The sequence below is a fragment of the Hermetia illucens genome, chromosome 1, assembly GCF_905115235.1.
Source record: "Hermetia illucens chromosome 1, iHerIll2.2.curated.20191125, whole genome shotgun sequence".
Taxonomy (NCBI): domain Eukaryota; kingdom Metazoa; phylum Arthropoda; class Insecta; order Diptera; family Stratiomyidae; genus Hermetia; species Hermetia illucens.
The window spans coordinates 109,013,566-109,030,561 of NC_051849.1; the positions used below are offsets into that span (position 1 = coordinate 109,013,566).

Below are 16,996 nucleotides of genomic sequence, written 5' to 3' on the forward strand. Positions count from 1 at the left end.
AAATAACTAAGGGAGGTCAAAAAATGAAAACTAAAATACGCCCAACGTTTATTATATTCAATTTAATTATTATTATTATATCATATACGCCTTAAGGTGCGATAAATGTGAAATACAAAACTTTAGCTTTCCATAATTTTTCAATAACAGACAGATTAACTTAAAAATTCCCACTTCTAAGATGAACTTAAGGCGGTCCTCCACTGAATGCTGTGTGCTTCCCCGAATGAAACCATTATTTTTCAGGTCTACTTCTATGGATAAGATTGTCTGGTGAAATTTTGAAGTTGCACCTCCTCAAATGTTTCCCCAATTGCTACGTTGTTGGTGAAAATGTTACCAAGTGTAGGTAGCTCAAGGACAAGCCGTCGGCTCCTTATCTCGAGAGTTTCTACTTCCATCTTGCTCCATACAGCTGATTTCTGCACTCCGCTATTGAAGTAAAAAGCAAATAGGAGAACAATTGCAGCCCAATAGCAACTGAGTACCTCGTAAACATCGTGCAATTACTGTACAACGTCATACGAAGCAGCATCTTGCCAAATAAATGCCGGCGTCTCTATGACCTAACATATTAACATATGCAATCGGCGAACCCTGCTCTTATCGTGGGCAGCTAGCACAAAATGAACTATTTTAGAGGTGCAAAAACGATGGGACAATTGCAGATGTCACTGGATCAAACAAAGGCACAGTGAAGTTAGCTTCCGCCTCACCCAATTGCTAAGCGGACACGAAGTTTATCGTTTATAATTCTATCATTTCAGCGTGACTATTCCCCAGTAATACCCGACATTCAAAATTATTCCAGGATGATATGGAACATATTGTTTTTAGTTGCTCGATATTCGCCACACCCAGAACGTAGGTAGAAATTTTCGCCGAAGCGCGATTGTCACCCGAGAATATCGTGGACCACATGCTAGCCTCTGAAATTACTTAGAAGGCGATGGAAAAATTAATGAAGGCAATTTACAATATGCTGAGGAAGGACAGCCTTCGGAGGAAAATAGGAGCTGCAGTCCCTGATACAACTCCGCCACGCGTATTAACGAAGTTGCATTCGCAGCGGAGTAAGCGAAGGAAGAAGAGGTTGTATTTGTGAGTAAAAGTCCAACATAACTGAACGGTAGGTTTTGCATTTTGCCACCTTCAATGACAAAAGAAAAACTCAAACAGACAGACGGTGGTGGCATGATGCTTCAGAATAAAGCCTGTATTGCTGCAAAATTTTATGGATCTGGAATGAACCTATGGGGGTACAATAAATTTTAAAAACAATGTAAATTTAATTATGTTGTTCGCTTTATTTTGACAAATATTGCAATGGAGAGGATTTTGAAGCCTAGAAAACATGTGCATGTACACCATAATTTTTTCAGATGTTGGGATTGGGTGGTTTCTGATAACGGGTGCTTGATGTAATTAAGCCTTTTCGGTCCCCCGAATTCCTCCCCTTTGCAACCAATGCCAAAACTATCATTTCGTTTAAAAAATACTAATTCAAACCCTTTATATGGCTATCAAACAAATCATTTACCCATCTTTAACGTGGATAAGAACCCTCCTGAAGTTTAAACCAACCTCTCTAGTAAGAAGGACTTCCTTCAATATTGTATTATTATTCAAGTGATGAATATATAAATATCAAACAGCAATTTAATGATAAAAAGAGATAAATGATTTGACAGAAACCCTAATAAAGAAATGATCAGAGTCCACGTGGCTGGGTCAAACAGATTGATAGGATATATAATAGGAGAAGTAGCAAATCTGATTCTTTTCGACGAATAAATTACCACCCCGTCGATTATATGGTCATGGATAACAGAGGATTTTTTTTCAAGTTGGTTAATCGGTGAAAACAGGAATATGATGGGTCAAATTCAATTAAAAAGTCATGGGAATCAATAGAACATCTAAATGCATTGCCAGCAATGTAGGTTAAAGAAAGCTCTGTAACCGGGGGGCTACCCTAATTGCAAATTGTTTTAAAGATTTCGAGAAACTTGAGTGTGATGACGACGACTATTTGCACTACGTTTCTTCCAACTGATGGCAGGAAAACAAAGAAAATAAAGCAGGAGAAATTTGGTAGTCTACGACAACCTGAATATAATATCGATTGTTCTCAGTTACTGGACTATGTCCAGGTTGATACCCTGGTAACTGATATTCTTGATGAACAAGAAGAGGTTGCCAAATTGCGAAAACCCTGAGCGGAAGTAAGTATGATGAAGACAGTGTTTCTAAAGTACAATAAAAATGCCTGATAGAGAAGAAACTAAGGAGAGAAACCACATTAGGATGTTTTCAGAATCGATTTTTTTTTATTGCATAAATCAACAGCTTAACTATCCCAGAATACGCTGCAAAAACTGGAATCGCCGCACGCTCCGCAGTTTGAGAACTCTAGTTACGGCTTTCATTAGATTAATGCCTCGTAACTTTTTTACTTTTTTCTTAAATTATTCAAAAAAATATGAATAATATGCTGTCCTAATTCATTTCATTTCTCCTTAACCAATCAATCGTTAATTTGCAATTAATTTTATCAATATCTAATGTACCGGGTAGAGTACAATATTCTTTATACAGCAAAGAAAATTTGTTCGACAAAAAATAAGACGGATACCGGAAGTCGGCCCGTTGGGGTGTAAAAGTTTTGTGTTCACCTTATGCAAGAAACTCACTATAAACGATTTTTCATTCGTACATTGCTAAGAATACAAACAAGTCGGAATACCGGAAGCTCGTGCTTCGGGTATAAAGGTTTTGTGTTCATCTTATCTAAGAAATTTCAACGCACATTTTTCTACCCCTATACAGCTACAAAACTACGAGACTTACGTACATATTACAGCCGTAGATGTTACGCTCACCCTAAACAAACAAACTGCCTATTTCCGAATACTGTACACATATAGGCACATATATAAATTGATCCTACTCATATTTCCGATTTACTTCTTATATCTATTTAAATTAGGCTCTACCCGCAAAGTTCATTAGCACGCATATACTATATACCTACATACACACATGTCTCGTTGGAATAATTGATATTTATATACAAATGATTAAAGAACTAAAACAAAATAATTCTTTTCCACCCAATTTATACGAACTTACTTCGTTGTGGTATGGATGAATTGATATGTGATGATAACGTCGTGCAGGTTGTAGAGTGCACGAAATTCACAAAAAATTGTAAAGTTTTACCCTCTATAACTTTGTTAATAATAGTAGGATTTTCTTCAAACTTAACCAAATTGTGCATTATGTTCTTCATGACACGCATGCCAAATTTTGTACTTCTGGGATGAACATAAGGGTGGTGCTGGGTAAATCTCTAAAATATGGAAATATACTATTATTAACTTTATTTGTGCAGATATCGGAACCGGATATATTTTGAGGCCTAGATTTCGTAGAGATGCACTATTGAGATTTTTTTCAAATTTTTCGGTTGGATAGGTTCTGAGAATGAGACCTGTTACACTTTTTGGGGGTCATATTTTGAGCCCTCACTCCCCTATATTTCACCCAATATCAAATATTGAACCAGTTTCGAAAAGTACTAATTGAGACCTTTCATTTGATACCCCACATGGCCACATTTTATGAAAAAAAATTTTGCACCCTCCTTTTACATGTATGGGGAGCCCCCCCTTAAACTTAACGCAAAATGGCGTCAGTTACTGCATGTAAAGGGAACGGCAGATCACATACGCCTACTAATTTTCGTGACAATCGCTTCAGCCGTTTCCGAATAAATCGGCTGTGACAGACAGACAGACAGACAGACAGACAGACGGACAGACAGACGGACAGACAGACATCGAATCGATTCTAATAAGGTTTTGTTTCACACAAAACCTTAAAAAAAAACCGCCATATTTTGGCAAACCCACAGAAACACATATTTACATACAAATCAACGATATAAATACTGTGCCCACCCTAAATAAACAAACATTGTCTATTACCGCATGACTAGTGGCGTGACACGTTTTGACCACATCCGAAATGAGAATATCCGCGATTGTTATGGGGTTGCACCGATCGTGGAAAAATTGCGAAAGACGCGTCTTCGATGGTATGGGCACGCAATTCGTGCTAACGAGAATTCACTTGCCAAGATTGGTCTGAACATCGAAGTCGATGGCAAACGACCAACAAGTCGGGAAACCGGAAGCTGGACGCTTCAGGTACGAAAGGTTTTGTGTATTTCTTAGTACGTAGCACGTAATATATCCATATATTATATGAGAGTATCCACTTTCGGGTGATATTGACATTCATAGTCTTCAATTTTCAAAGAAGCAACAAATTTGAGGTATTATAACTTTGTTAGTAATAGTGTGATTTCCACCAAACTTGGTAAGATCATGCTGTATATTATAGCCTATATCACTGCAAAATTTAATGTTACTAGGATGAACTTAAGGGGGGTTTCTAACCAATTACAAAAAATTTTAGTAATATACTATTATTAACTTTATTTAAACAGATATCGGCATGGAAGGTATTTCGGAGCCCAGGCACCATATAGTGGCAGCCTCCTGATTTTTTTCAGATTTTTTTGTTTGGTAGTTTCTGAGAATGACCCCCTTAAAGAAGTGATCACTTTCAACCCCCCGCGCTCCCCAACGTTCCAACGAATGTCAAAACTAAAATCGGATTTGAAAAGTACTAATCGAGACCTTTAATTTGATACCCCACATGACTATATTTAATGAAAAAAAATTTTACACCCCCCTTTTGCATGTATGGGGACCCCCCCTTAAATTCAACGTAAAAGGATGTAATTCACTGTATGCGTGAGCGTTCACAGTTCCCACTTTTCTACCAAATTTGGTGTCAATCGCTATAACCGTCTCCGAGAAAAATGCGTGTGACGGACAGACAGACAGACAGACAGACAGACAGACGGACAGACAGACAGACAGACAGACGGTAAACCGATTTTAATAAGGTTTTGTGTTTACACAAAACCTTAAAAAGCAGGCCGAAACAATGGTGGCTTGATACGCTGGATGGGGATTTAAAAGCCTCGATATCGCACCCAGATCAGGCATTCGATAGAGCCAAATGGCGAAACCGATCACGACGAGCCAACCCCGCTTGTAAACGGGACAAAGGGTGAGGAAAAAGAAGAAGATACATTCATATATATGTGCGCATCTAAATTGAGGTAAAGCATCTTCTCGCATTTACACTTTACTCCGTGCAGAAAAACATACATATATATGTTAGGTACATAAATTAAAAACCGCTCGTAATAATAACACACATGTCTATTATATTGGTTACTACCCGTAGCAACTCTACCAACAGTAATTGACACTGAAATGCAAATAACTAAAAAAAAAAGTCAAAAAAAGAAAACTAAGTCATTCCCATATATAGATTTCAAATCGAAGGCAGTGTCAAACAAGACTGGAGCCCACTAGAACAGACTGTCACCCGGATAGGACTCTTCGGGCTATAGTACAGGTTGCAAGGATGACCGCGTTTTGCATCTCCATGTACAGTCTAGCCTTAAGATCGAGCGTTTTCAGCGCTTTATGCAAATTTTGCAGGACTAATCCCGTCGCTGAAATCAAGACTGGCACTTCGATCATTTCGTAGTCTCCAAGTCTGCTTCATATCGTCTGCCAAGGGGCCGTAATTCCGGATTTTTTCGTGCTGTTTTTCAACAATATTCCGGTCCAACGGTACGGCTACATTGATTATGAAGCACGGTCTTTCTTCCTTCAGAAGCAGAACTAGATCGGATCTGTTATGATTAACACTATGGTCGGTGGCAATAGTATGATCCCACAGTGGTTTGACCCGGTCATTTTCCAAGATTCTCGACGAAGTATACTTATAATAAGGATGGTAGGTTGCCACTCAGTTATACTTCAACGCAAAGTTTTTGATGGAGAATCTTGCAGACGGAGTTATGACGATTGGTGTACTCGATACTGCTCAACATCCTACACGTAGATGTTATGTGCTGGATGTTCTCCTCATCACAGTTGCATAGCCTACAACTGGAGTTGGTGATTGAGGAGTCGTGAAGAATGTACCGTTTATAATTTTTTGTTGGGAGCAAAGCATCCTGAATTGAAGATGGGAATGCTTCGGTCTCATAGAAAAGTACACCATTTGTCAACCATTTGTTGGAGGCTTCGATGTGATATGGCCTCTGTGCATGGGTTTCTCTTCCAAAGTTCAAAGGAGATAATTTATTATCTGCCGGTAGCCTGATGTATTTGGCTAGAGGATTGTTTCTCGAAGAACTATTCACGAACAGAATGCACTTGATTATAGTGCAATGTTTTCAAATCAAGTAACTCCCTTCTTCCATGCTAACGTGGGATGATGATCCTCAATTTCTCGGCAGCTGTATTGTGCATATTGTTGGTTGCTCGAACTACCCTTTCCTGTCTATTGATAGATTCTAAATCAGTGTTACTCCACTGTATCACAACGAAAGTATAAAGAAGGACGGGAATGGTGAAGGTGTTGATTGCCATGATTTTATTTTTCCCGAACAGCTCAATTCCAGACGCCGCTCAAATTTCCCCAGTAACTTAGATTTAATAATTGCCACAGTAGTTGTTGTTGCTCGCAATATGCCGCGATATTTGTAGACGTCGTCCTAATCCATACCCTCCATTTGTATGTTATTTTGACTGTTTCGTTCGTTGTCGGTGTGTTGTGAATCTTATCAACTCCTGGCGCCTTCCAATTACCTGCCTTATCAAGGGTTGCTTCTAGGTCAACTTCAGTTATATCAGGCATGGTCATTTCGGGGATGACCTCGCATGAACGCATAAGGTGTGGGAGCCACGCTGCTTCTAAAGTGCAACGGCTGGGTTAGCTCCAAACACTTCTCCAGAAGTCTTCTGTCTGATCTAGATCGAGATTTCTTTGCCGACCTGAGTTATTGAGATCTTTATAAATCCCCTTTGGTTCTGAAAGAACAAGGTTTTGTCTGTCCTTCGTTGAAAGCTCTTTTAATACCTACGGATACGATTTGGGCAGTTTCAGTACCTCGATGATTCCTTCGATTATCATATCATTGGACATTCCAATGATGTTCACTACTCATCTGTGCACTCTTGGTGATGGATTTTCAAGAAGTGCTTGTGTGACACGGCCAATTTCCTTTCTCAACTTTTCGATTTTTTTGTTGAGGCGAAGTCCTCCTGTGCAAGCCTCTATTGTTCACTCCAAGATATGATAACATAGTGAGTTATGAACGAGTCATGGAATCAGTGTCTGTACCCTACTGGATTCCATTCCAAAACCGTTACACGGTAACAGGCGCAAACGATAAATTTGTTCAGTTGATTCATCCAAACCATACGACGCCTAGGTGGTTAACGTCATAAAGACCAAAATATCTAAGGGCGAAGAGCCGCTCCGATATTGTTGAGCGATTCTGAAAACATAAGCGAAAGGCTGTACACTCCACGTTTGCGAGGCAAATTTAGAAATATAAGTCTGCAGAGTCGGAGAAGGATACCTTCTACGAGGCAGTTGAACGAGCCCTCAGAGCCTGTCCCAGATATGATATAAAAATAGTACTTGGGCATTTTAACAGCCAAGTAGCGACGGAGCCCGTATTCAGGTGATACGTTGGCTCCCATAGCTTACAGAGAAGTAAAAATGATAACGGAAATGCGGATTATTCAATTAGTAGCGTAACACGAAATGGTAGTTGAAGACCTGTTTGCGATGGAAAGCGGCCCCACAAGCAAACCTGGGCCTCTTCAGGCGGGATCACTTTCAACCAAATGGACTACGTGCTAGCCGAACGCCGCCACCTCTCAGCCTTGATGAATGTCAGAACATATAGGGGAGCCAATATAGACTCGGGTGACTATCTTTTTGGCATGGTGCTCCGAGCTCGAATAACAACACCACTCTGAATCCCCTCTGACAATCAGGTGTGAATTAACACTGAAACCATCCACTGCACAGCCCTCCGCAACACCTATAAGCGAAAAATCGATGCCGCAATAACCGCAGTCAAAAGAGATCCTGGAGATGAAGAATGAACAAATTATCTTCACAATCACCAGGCGCGCCAGTTTTACCAACAAGCCAGCAAGATGAAGCCTTTCACACTTCGATGTTCATCCTGCCGAGACAAAGACGGAAATCTGATTTCTGACAAAGTGGGAATATTGAAGCGATGGGTTAAGTACTTTGGTGAACTGCTCAACAACCAGAACATCGGTGAGTTGGAGGTCCCGCCTAACTTAAGACGACGAACAAATACTGCCACCACCAAGTACAGAGGAAACAGTCCGTGTATTTCATCGGTTTAAAAACCATAAGTCGCCACGAGCCGATGGAATTAGAGCAATCCATCAACTTATGCTTAAAGGTGTGGGACAGTGAGGTAATGCCTGACGACTGGCATTAAGACATTATCTGTCCCATACCTAAAAAGGAAGATATCACACAGTGCAGCAATTATAGAGGTATCAGCGTTACTGAGTACCATCTATAAGATATTCCTCGCTGCTAGGCCGGAATAGCCCCATATGCCCAGAACTTCATTAGCCCAGACCAAAGAGACTTCACTACAGGCAAATCAGCAACAGATCAGATTTTTCTCTCTCCGACAAGCGATGGAAAAACTGTTGGAATATGAACATCAGTTGCACCATATTTTCATCACCTTTATAGTCGCCTATGATAACCAGGGTAAAACTGTACACGGCCATAAGAAAATTCTAGACTAGGTTGACCCTGACCAATGTGCGAGGACTAGATAAAAGCTGCAGGATCACTCTCGAGTCCATTCGGCATCAACAACGGTCTACGACAAGGGGATACCCTATCATGCGTCCTCTTTCAACCTGCGCTCGACAAAGTGAATCCGTGATGCTGAGGTAAATGCAAGAGGTACGATCCTCTTTAAGTCCACCCAACTTACTGGCCTATGCTGACGATATCGACATCATGGGAAGAACCACCCGAGACGTACAAACTGCCTTCATCCAGATCGAGCAGGCGGCGCGAGATCTTGGGCTGCACATCAATGAAGGCAAGACAAAATATATGGCGGCAACGAACTCGAACTCGGAAACTTGGGTTCTTAGCAAGAAGAATTGCGAACTCTTGGCCGCGTTCGAGAGAAGAATCCTCCGAAGAATTTTTGGCCCCCTACATGAGGATGGACGATTCCATAGCCTACATAACGACGAAGACGAGGCAGACCCTGTCTGAGATGGAGCGATGGCGTAGGTCAGGACGCCAGACAGCTTTTATTAATATCGCATTGGTGAACCTCGGCGCAAAACCGGGATGTCTGGAGTTCCTTATTAAGGCAGGGCTAGACCGGATACCGGTTGTTGCGCCGTTGATGATGATCACGAAGCACTTTTCCAACGGGCAAATCAAATACAGTGAATGTTTGTACATCACCTTATCTTAGATCGTTGTTGATGATGAATGCTCTCGAGGGTGATCCTACTGCTGTTATTTTTTTTTTTTTTTGTTTTGTGCGTACACGGAGGTGGAAAATCTTAGAAAGACACGTCCGCGCAGCTCCGCCACCCGAACGGCGGAACAACAGCGGGCGCGTGTGGGATTCACACCCACTAAAAACCACCCCCGGTCTCTCCAGCCCCAGCCCCGCGGGACCACCATTGAGGTATTACTTCGCGGGGTAGGTTTGCCCTTAGGCACTCATCCTTCTCCTATTTGCAGCTTTCCCCCTTCTTTGTTCTCTCAGCAACTCCTCCTGCATTTGGATGATTGCGGAGCTAACCGCAAGCCACTTCTCCTCGGACTCCAGCATCTCAGTAACCAAGCTCTCCGGGGTCACGCTCCTGCCCAGCACCTGGTTTAAGCTCCTTCTCTCCATCGCAAATCGTGGGCAGTGAAACATCACATCCTTTGGATCCTCCGGTATACCATCGCATCTGGGACAGTTCGGAAAGTCATCCAACCCAAAGCGGTGCAGATACTGCCTGTAGCAACCACCGTGTCCCGTGAGGAACTGGGTAATGTGGTAGTTGGTATCCCCATGTTTTCGCTCAAGCCACACCCTAATGTTGGGAATGAGCCTGTGCGTCCACCGACCTTTCGCAGACTCGTCCCATCTGCGTTGCCAGAGATCAAGCGACTCTGACCTTGCCGCATTTCTACGCTGTGCATGCCCCTCCATATGTCTTGCATTGTACAGGACACTCATTTCTTTGGCCAGAATGTCAACCGGGATCATGCCTGCCACCACCAATACTGCCTCATCTGATGTGGTTCTAAAAGCACTGCAAACCCTCAAAGCCATCCGCCGGTAAACCGAGTTCACCTGCTTCCGTCTCTGAGAGTTTGCAAGCGCCTCTGCCCACACAGGCGACGAGTAGAGCAGGATGGAGCGCACCACTCCGGCTAGCACCAACTTCCGGCAATGTTTCGACCCACCAATATTTCGCAACATTTTTGCAAGTGCCGTGGTGGCACTGGCTGCCTTTTGGCATGCATACTCTAGGTGCTCCCTAAAACTCAATTTGGTGTCAATTATTACCCCCAGGTATTTGATAGCCGGCTTTGATACGACCGTATGTCCACCGACCTCCACTTTTACAGTATTATTTTTCCTGCGTTTCGTTATCAAGGTCGCTTCCGTTTTCGCGTCCGCCAAGGTCAGCCCGGCCTTTTCTAGCCAGGACTTTACCCCTCTCACTGTTTCCGTTGCGTAAACCTCCACATCTTCTGGGTGTTTTGCTGCAACAACCACAGCCAGGTCATCAGCAAAGCCGACAATCGTAGTCCCCTCTGGGACGGGAAGAGCAAGCACCCCATTATACACGATATTCCACAACAGGGGACCAAGCACCGATCCCTGTGGTACCCCGGCTGTGACAATGTACTCTTTGGGGCCCTCATCCGTCCCGTACCAGAGAGTCCTCTCTGAGAGGTAGTTTTCCACCAAATTCGCTAAGTATCCGGGGACACCTATGTCAGCCAACGCCCCTTTCATTCTATTCCAGTTGGCCGAGTTGAATGCGTTTTTGACATCCAACGCCACCACGGCACAGCAGCCGCCAGAAATCAGTGCACCCCTTGCCAGGTTTACCACCATGCCAATTGCGTCCACCGTAGAGTGGGCGCGTCGGAAACCAAACTGGCGTTCCGACAAACCATTGCTGGCTTCGACGATGGGCAGAAGTCTGTTGTAGATGACTCTCTCCATCATCTTCCCCATTGTATCCAACAGGCAGATAGGACGATACGACGCTGGGTTTCCAGGTTGCTTGCCAGGCTTCGGAAGCAACACCAACTTTTGCTTTTTCCACTGGGCAGGGAATATTCCTTCTTTTAGGCACGCCTCGAAGGTGTTGGCGAAAAGGTCGGGCCTAGTCTTCACTGCCAGTTTCAAAGCACGGTTGGGGATGCCATCCAAACCTGGGGCCTTGTTGTCACCGACCCTACCACATATTTCCCGCAGCTCCTCCACAGTTACAGGCGGTATTATGCCGTCATTTGGCTGGACAAAAACTTGCCTTCCACTATTTTCGTGGTGAGGGAACAGAGTGGTAACAATCTGTTTCAGGAGGCGCGGACAGGTCACCTGGGGTGATTTCCGCAGCCTTTTCATCACCACTCTGTAAGCCTCGCCCCAAGGGTTTATGTCGGCATGGTCGCACAGCTGTTTGAAGCAGTTCTTTTTGCTCCTCCGAATGGCTTCCTTTAGGCGGCCACGCAATTGCTCGTGTGCCTCCTCTCGACCGTCGCCACCGGGTTTTCCCCTGAGCCTCTGGCAAAGCCTCCTTGCCCGAAAACATGCGGCTCGCAAACTTGCGATTTCATTGTTCCACCAGTAGTTGGGTTGCCTACTGGGGAGCAATCGCCTTCTGGGCATAGTAGCATCGCATGCTTGCGTCACCCATCGAGTGATCTGGGTGGCTTTCTCTCCAGCCGTACCATTCAGGGATATGTCGGATTTGAGCACCGCGGAAAACGTGTCCCCCTCGAACGCTTTCACTGTCCAGCCAAGCATACCACCCGGCATTTTGCGAAAACTCTTTTTCGAACTCGATCCGCCCTTGATCTCTATGCAGATTGCCTGGTGGTCGCTGTGAGTATAGTCCTCACTGACATGCCAAGCGATTCTACTGGCTAAAGTGGCACTCACGTATGTCAGGTCCACTATAGACCCCAGGCCCCTTCCCCGGAAAGTGTACGAAGACCCAACATTCGCCAGTACCACGTCCAGCTCCGCGAATGCTTCGAGGAGAATACGTCCCCTGACATTAGTTATCCGGCTGCCCCATTCAAGAGCCCACGCATTGAAATCGCCTCCTATTATGATCGGCCAACGTCCTCTTGCATCCAAAACAAGAGCAGCAAGCATCCGCTCATACTCGACGAGTGTAGCGCTGGGTGGAGCATAGCAGCTGTAGATGTGGATGCCCTTCACCTTCGCTCTGATGAAGCCCTCCTCCGGGTGCTCCATTATTTCCTGGAAGGCTTGTTCTCCACAAGTCCACAGCGCTGCTTGGCCCGTTTGGTCTTTGACCCAAACGCTACCACCGCGGTTTCGGTATGGTTCACTTAGTATGGCCACATCGATGTTTTTCTCGCGGATGGTTTGCGCGAGTAGATCCTGCGCCGCCTCGCAGTGGTTGAGGTTGATTTGTATCAACCTCATCTGCGATTTGTGCTAAGGGCTCTCCTGTATTCCGGGCACCTGCTGCTGCCTGCAATGTGCCGATGGTCCACACCCTCCTTTCCTTTGCACAGTAGACAATTTGGGTCAGCTCCGCAGTCCTTGCTGATGTGGCCTTCCACTCCGCATCTCCTGCATTGCTTTGACCTGTCATTTGGGTTAGTGTATGACTTCGCAATGTGCTGTTATCTGTCCGGGTCATCCCAGTCAGTCTTATCAGCATACAGGGTTGTTATGGAAATGAAGGCGCGAACCCCACAACTGACCAGCCCTCATTTTATTCTCGATATAATGATGGCGCTTTTTTCATCGCATAAAATAAAAGCGTATAAGTAAGCGTTGGCCGTTTTCAGCATACAGCCAGTAACTGAAGAGGAACTTGCGAACATTTGCCTGAGGAACTATTTTAATAAAGGCCTCGGTTTGAATTCTGTTCCCAATAGAACCCTTAACGTTGCTGTTAAGACCAAGCACGACTCCTGATATAGAATGTAAAGACTGCCAATCGGAGAGGACAGTTTGGTTTCTGTCACGCTCATTCAGCGATTGACGTGGTGATGAAGCTGATTCGGGACGCGATATATACTGAAGTCCTTGTTTTTTTCGAGGCCAGACAATCGGCTTCGCGCATAACCTATGTGTCGTTGTCATAATCAAACACTCTGAAAATGTTGAAGGGTACTCTAAACCATTAGCGCCATAAACGCTTGGTTTAGCTTGACCTGACGAACAAAAGACGGAGGCAGTTTTGATTAACAATCATTGGAAGAGAAATACGAATAGTAATCGTGTTAGTGACTTCGTTATCACCTTAGATCTGGTTTTCAAGTATGGAGGAATAATAATTAGCGCGAAGATCAATTCATATTACACCCATACTATGCATGTCAGAAAGCAGCAAGCGCCAGCGTATCACTAGCACGAATGAAGCCTAACATTGAAGGTCCAAAATAGAGCGGTTCGTTCTACTAGCGTATGCTAACAGCACCGGTGTAGGAAAATGCGTTAGCAGGAGGAGAGTGAACATGTTTTTCTGTTTAGTGGCGCTAAGGGTATGCAGCACCTTCAAGTCAATCCCAGGGGAGGCAGCGCGTGTTGTCCCGATGGATATTCTGGCAAGTAAGGCATACTGAACGAGAAAATGAGAGCAAATCTCCCTGGAAAGGATGCAGAATACCAAAGGACGGCACGCAAGAGTCGTTGAGAAAGCAGCAGTAATAGTAGGATGACTCGCAGAGGGATCGCTGAAACCAAACACTAATTCCCCGTATTGAGGAGTGACCTCAGCAATGCCACGGCGAACTTATCGAGATATTGAAAGTCACTTTCGGAAAGTACTAATTGAAAGCTTTCATTTGCTACTTGATAGTAGCTAAAAAATACGTCTCGTAATATATGGGGAGCCATTTCTAAACTCAACGCGGGACCCTGGTCGGCTAGTGTGCAGCTCACTCCCTTACGATGCACGATGCACTGAATGATGAATTTCCCTGAAGAAACAGAATTGTAAAACTGAGAAAATAGTAGCGGCAAAGAAAAAGCGCAATAATGAGTCGCTTGGCGTATCCTCAAACGAAGGGGGCAGAAAGGGCTTCAATAATCTGCGTGCTAGTATTTCGGTAGGAAGACAGTCGTTGAATATGAACTGCAAAAACCTAAAGGGAAGCACTCATTAGGAAATGCGCAGCAATTTCTTCTTATCCAAGAAGACTTTTGCAAAAAACATTAAAAAACGGATAATGAAGGAACTCCTGGATCCCATTTTCTACTGCTTGTGCACACGAAGAGGAACAGAAATTGCACGAAAGCGGCAGCAACCGTATTTCCCGCTGAGCACGCTGAATGCACTAAACGGGTCGCAGATAGTTCACTGCAGAGCAAACTGGGGAGAGACTTCACGGAGGTAGCCTGCAGGGCTTAAGAGAAGAAGACGAACATGGTAAGACGAAACAACAAACGTGCCGTTAGAAAATGGTCTACCCCATATCAAGGCTTACACAAATTGTGGAGCACACAAAGAAAATATGGGGAGGTAAAGGAGGACCAGATACCCACTCCTTCCGTAGTCCCCTTGTACATCGAAATCGTTTTTAGCACTAGTAGAATCGAGTATCCAATTCTTCTCCAAATTTAAGCCCCCATAACGTTTGAGGCGGGGACATGAATATAATTCCATTTTTCGGTTTAAAGGGATAATGACCGTCACAATCCTGTAACGGAACTTTCTCTGTCTTCAACATGTCGTCCCCATCCTATCTCCCACTTGGGATAGACTTGAAAATTCAAACTTAACCACTTTTTAAAGAGGGTAAGCTTTACGAGTGTTTCCACCCCCACCAGGGGTGGTTTGAAAATTGAACCTTTAACAAAAATTAGAATTCAGCCGTCAGTTGACTGGCCCTCGTAAGTCATAATATAGGCCACAATTCTGAACAGTTTTCTGCAAATCGATTCATAATTAACAAAGTTGTAATATGCCCAAATTTTGCTTTTCGCAGTGAATTGACTATGCAATTGGTTATATAGAAGGCCTAAATCACTTGAAAATGAAAAGATCGCCTCCTCGTTTCCTCGCGCAAGCAAAAAGCCCCTCCTATCAGAAGCGTCGAGCTAATGGTCCCTGATTTATTTATCACGTTTCATTTTTCAGTTTTTTGCTTTGGGTCTGTCTATTACAAAGCGTGTCAGGAACAGCAATACGAACTGGCTCTACCGTTGTTGGAAAATTGGAACTGTGGACCCCCTCACATGCAGTGGATGACATCGTTCTACGATCGTTTTCAGATTGTCATTGAGCGGACAGTGATTACCCTCCGAAAGATTAAAAAGTTAGCCACTACACAAAAAAGTAAAATGGATCCATATCTCAACTTAGATTTTGAGCAATAATCTGATTGCGTTTCAACCAACAATGTTGTCCCAGTATACAGATTAGAGAAGAACACACGATCTATCCATATAATCCAAATTTCAACGAACACATCGTACTTTAAATTCCCTAACATATCTCTAGTCCCGAGTAATGCAAACGTTACCATTTGAAGTTCAATGAATTAATTTGCGGTGCAGAATATTATTATCAGCCAAATCATTACTTAGTTTTTTAAATGGAAATAATTCACTTCGAATCTACTTTCAGGCTAGCAAAAAACATTCCACATAACTTATTTTACATGCTCCAGTCAGCATGATCTCCTTGACGTTACAATATTTAAAATAAATAAAAATTACTTTTTGTTGCCCAAGTTTCACCAGTGTCAACTGCTTCCAAAAATATCCTTAAATCCTTGGCACACTCGCGTACTTCACTACTAATCTCATTCCTGGCATTCGCGCCGCGTTCTGCGATCCCAACCAAGAAATTCACATTTCTTAAACTTTCTGCCCGCCGATCACTATCATCACAATCGTTTATTTCGGTAAAATGTTTGCTGCAATCGCCTGCTTCCAGCTCTATTATTGAAAAGATCACAAGGGTTGTTATTAACCACCGATATCTCACCATGTTAGAAAGTGAACAGTGCTCAGCAGAAAAGACTATTTCGCGGTGCAACTAGCAGACAAACTATTAGATGGATGCAAATAATCAGCATTAAATCACAATAGAATCAGGCCTGCAGTACTCCAAGGCTTCCCTTCAGTATGCGATAATGCCGTCAGCAACACTAATACATATAACTTCATGTTACGTTTGAATATACTCATTTTGTGATTATGGTAAAGTCAAAATATTAATTAAAATGCGTGCAATCAGTTCTTATCTGCAATGTGATTGACAGTTCTTTCACTTTATATGTACATATAAGCACTATAGCACATCTTTACCTCATATGTGCATCTTTGCTACTCGCATTATAATTTTGATATGAAGTTGCTTATGACGACATGCAGTCTTGCAATCTGTCCAAGTAGCGGCAGCGGGAGGAAAAACATCCCCCTGAAAGAATATGTGTCCAAGATATCAAATTTAACATATATTTAAAGTGAAAGTGAAAGTTTTCGGCTTTTCTTATATAAAGAACTTCCAATAAAGTACTATTCCATTTATAGGCGGCTTCTAACGCGCTTAAACTTCTTAAGCAAATTGTCGAAATGGTTTTAAAAATGAAAGTCCCTAAATTCCAATGCAACGGTTGGGCGCCCATAATAACCCATAACGCATCTAATTCTTAACTTTTTTGGCCCATCATACGACATTGTACAAAACACAGGATACATGTGTCTGTGTGGTGTGCGTCAGAACGGATAGGCCCTAAAACCCAACCACATTCGAATTCGAGATAAGAACTATTTAACATAGCTTAGGAATTT

General features: G+C 43.3%; 1 protein-coding gene across 1 annotated transcript in view; it reads right to left on the minus strand.

Annotated features, from left to right (window-relative positions):
* Window positions 1-16,281, minus strand: part of LOC119646500 (nose resistant to fluoxetine protein 6-like) — a 53,678-nt gene extending 37,397 nt beyond the window's left edge. Inside the window, exon 1 of the mRNA XM_038046955.1 lies at window positions 15,917-16,281. Within this exon, the coding sequence (XP_037902883.1) occupies window positions 15,917-16,190 (274 nt within the window). The 5' untranslated portion in view covers window positions 16,191-16,281. The remainder of the gene's footprint in view (window positions 1-15,916) is intronic.
* Between the last annotated feature and the right edge of the window lie 715 nt (window positions 16,282-16,996).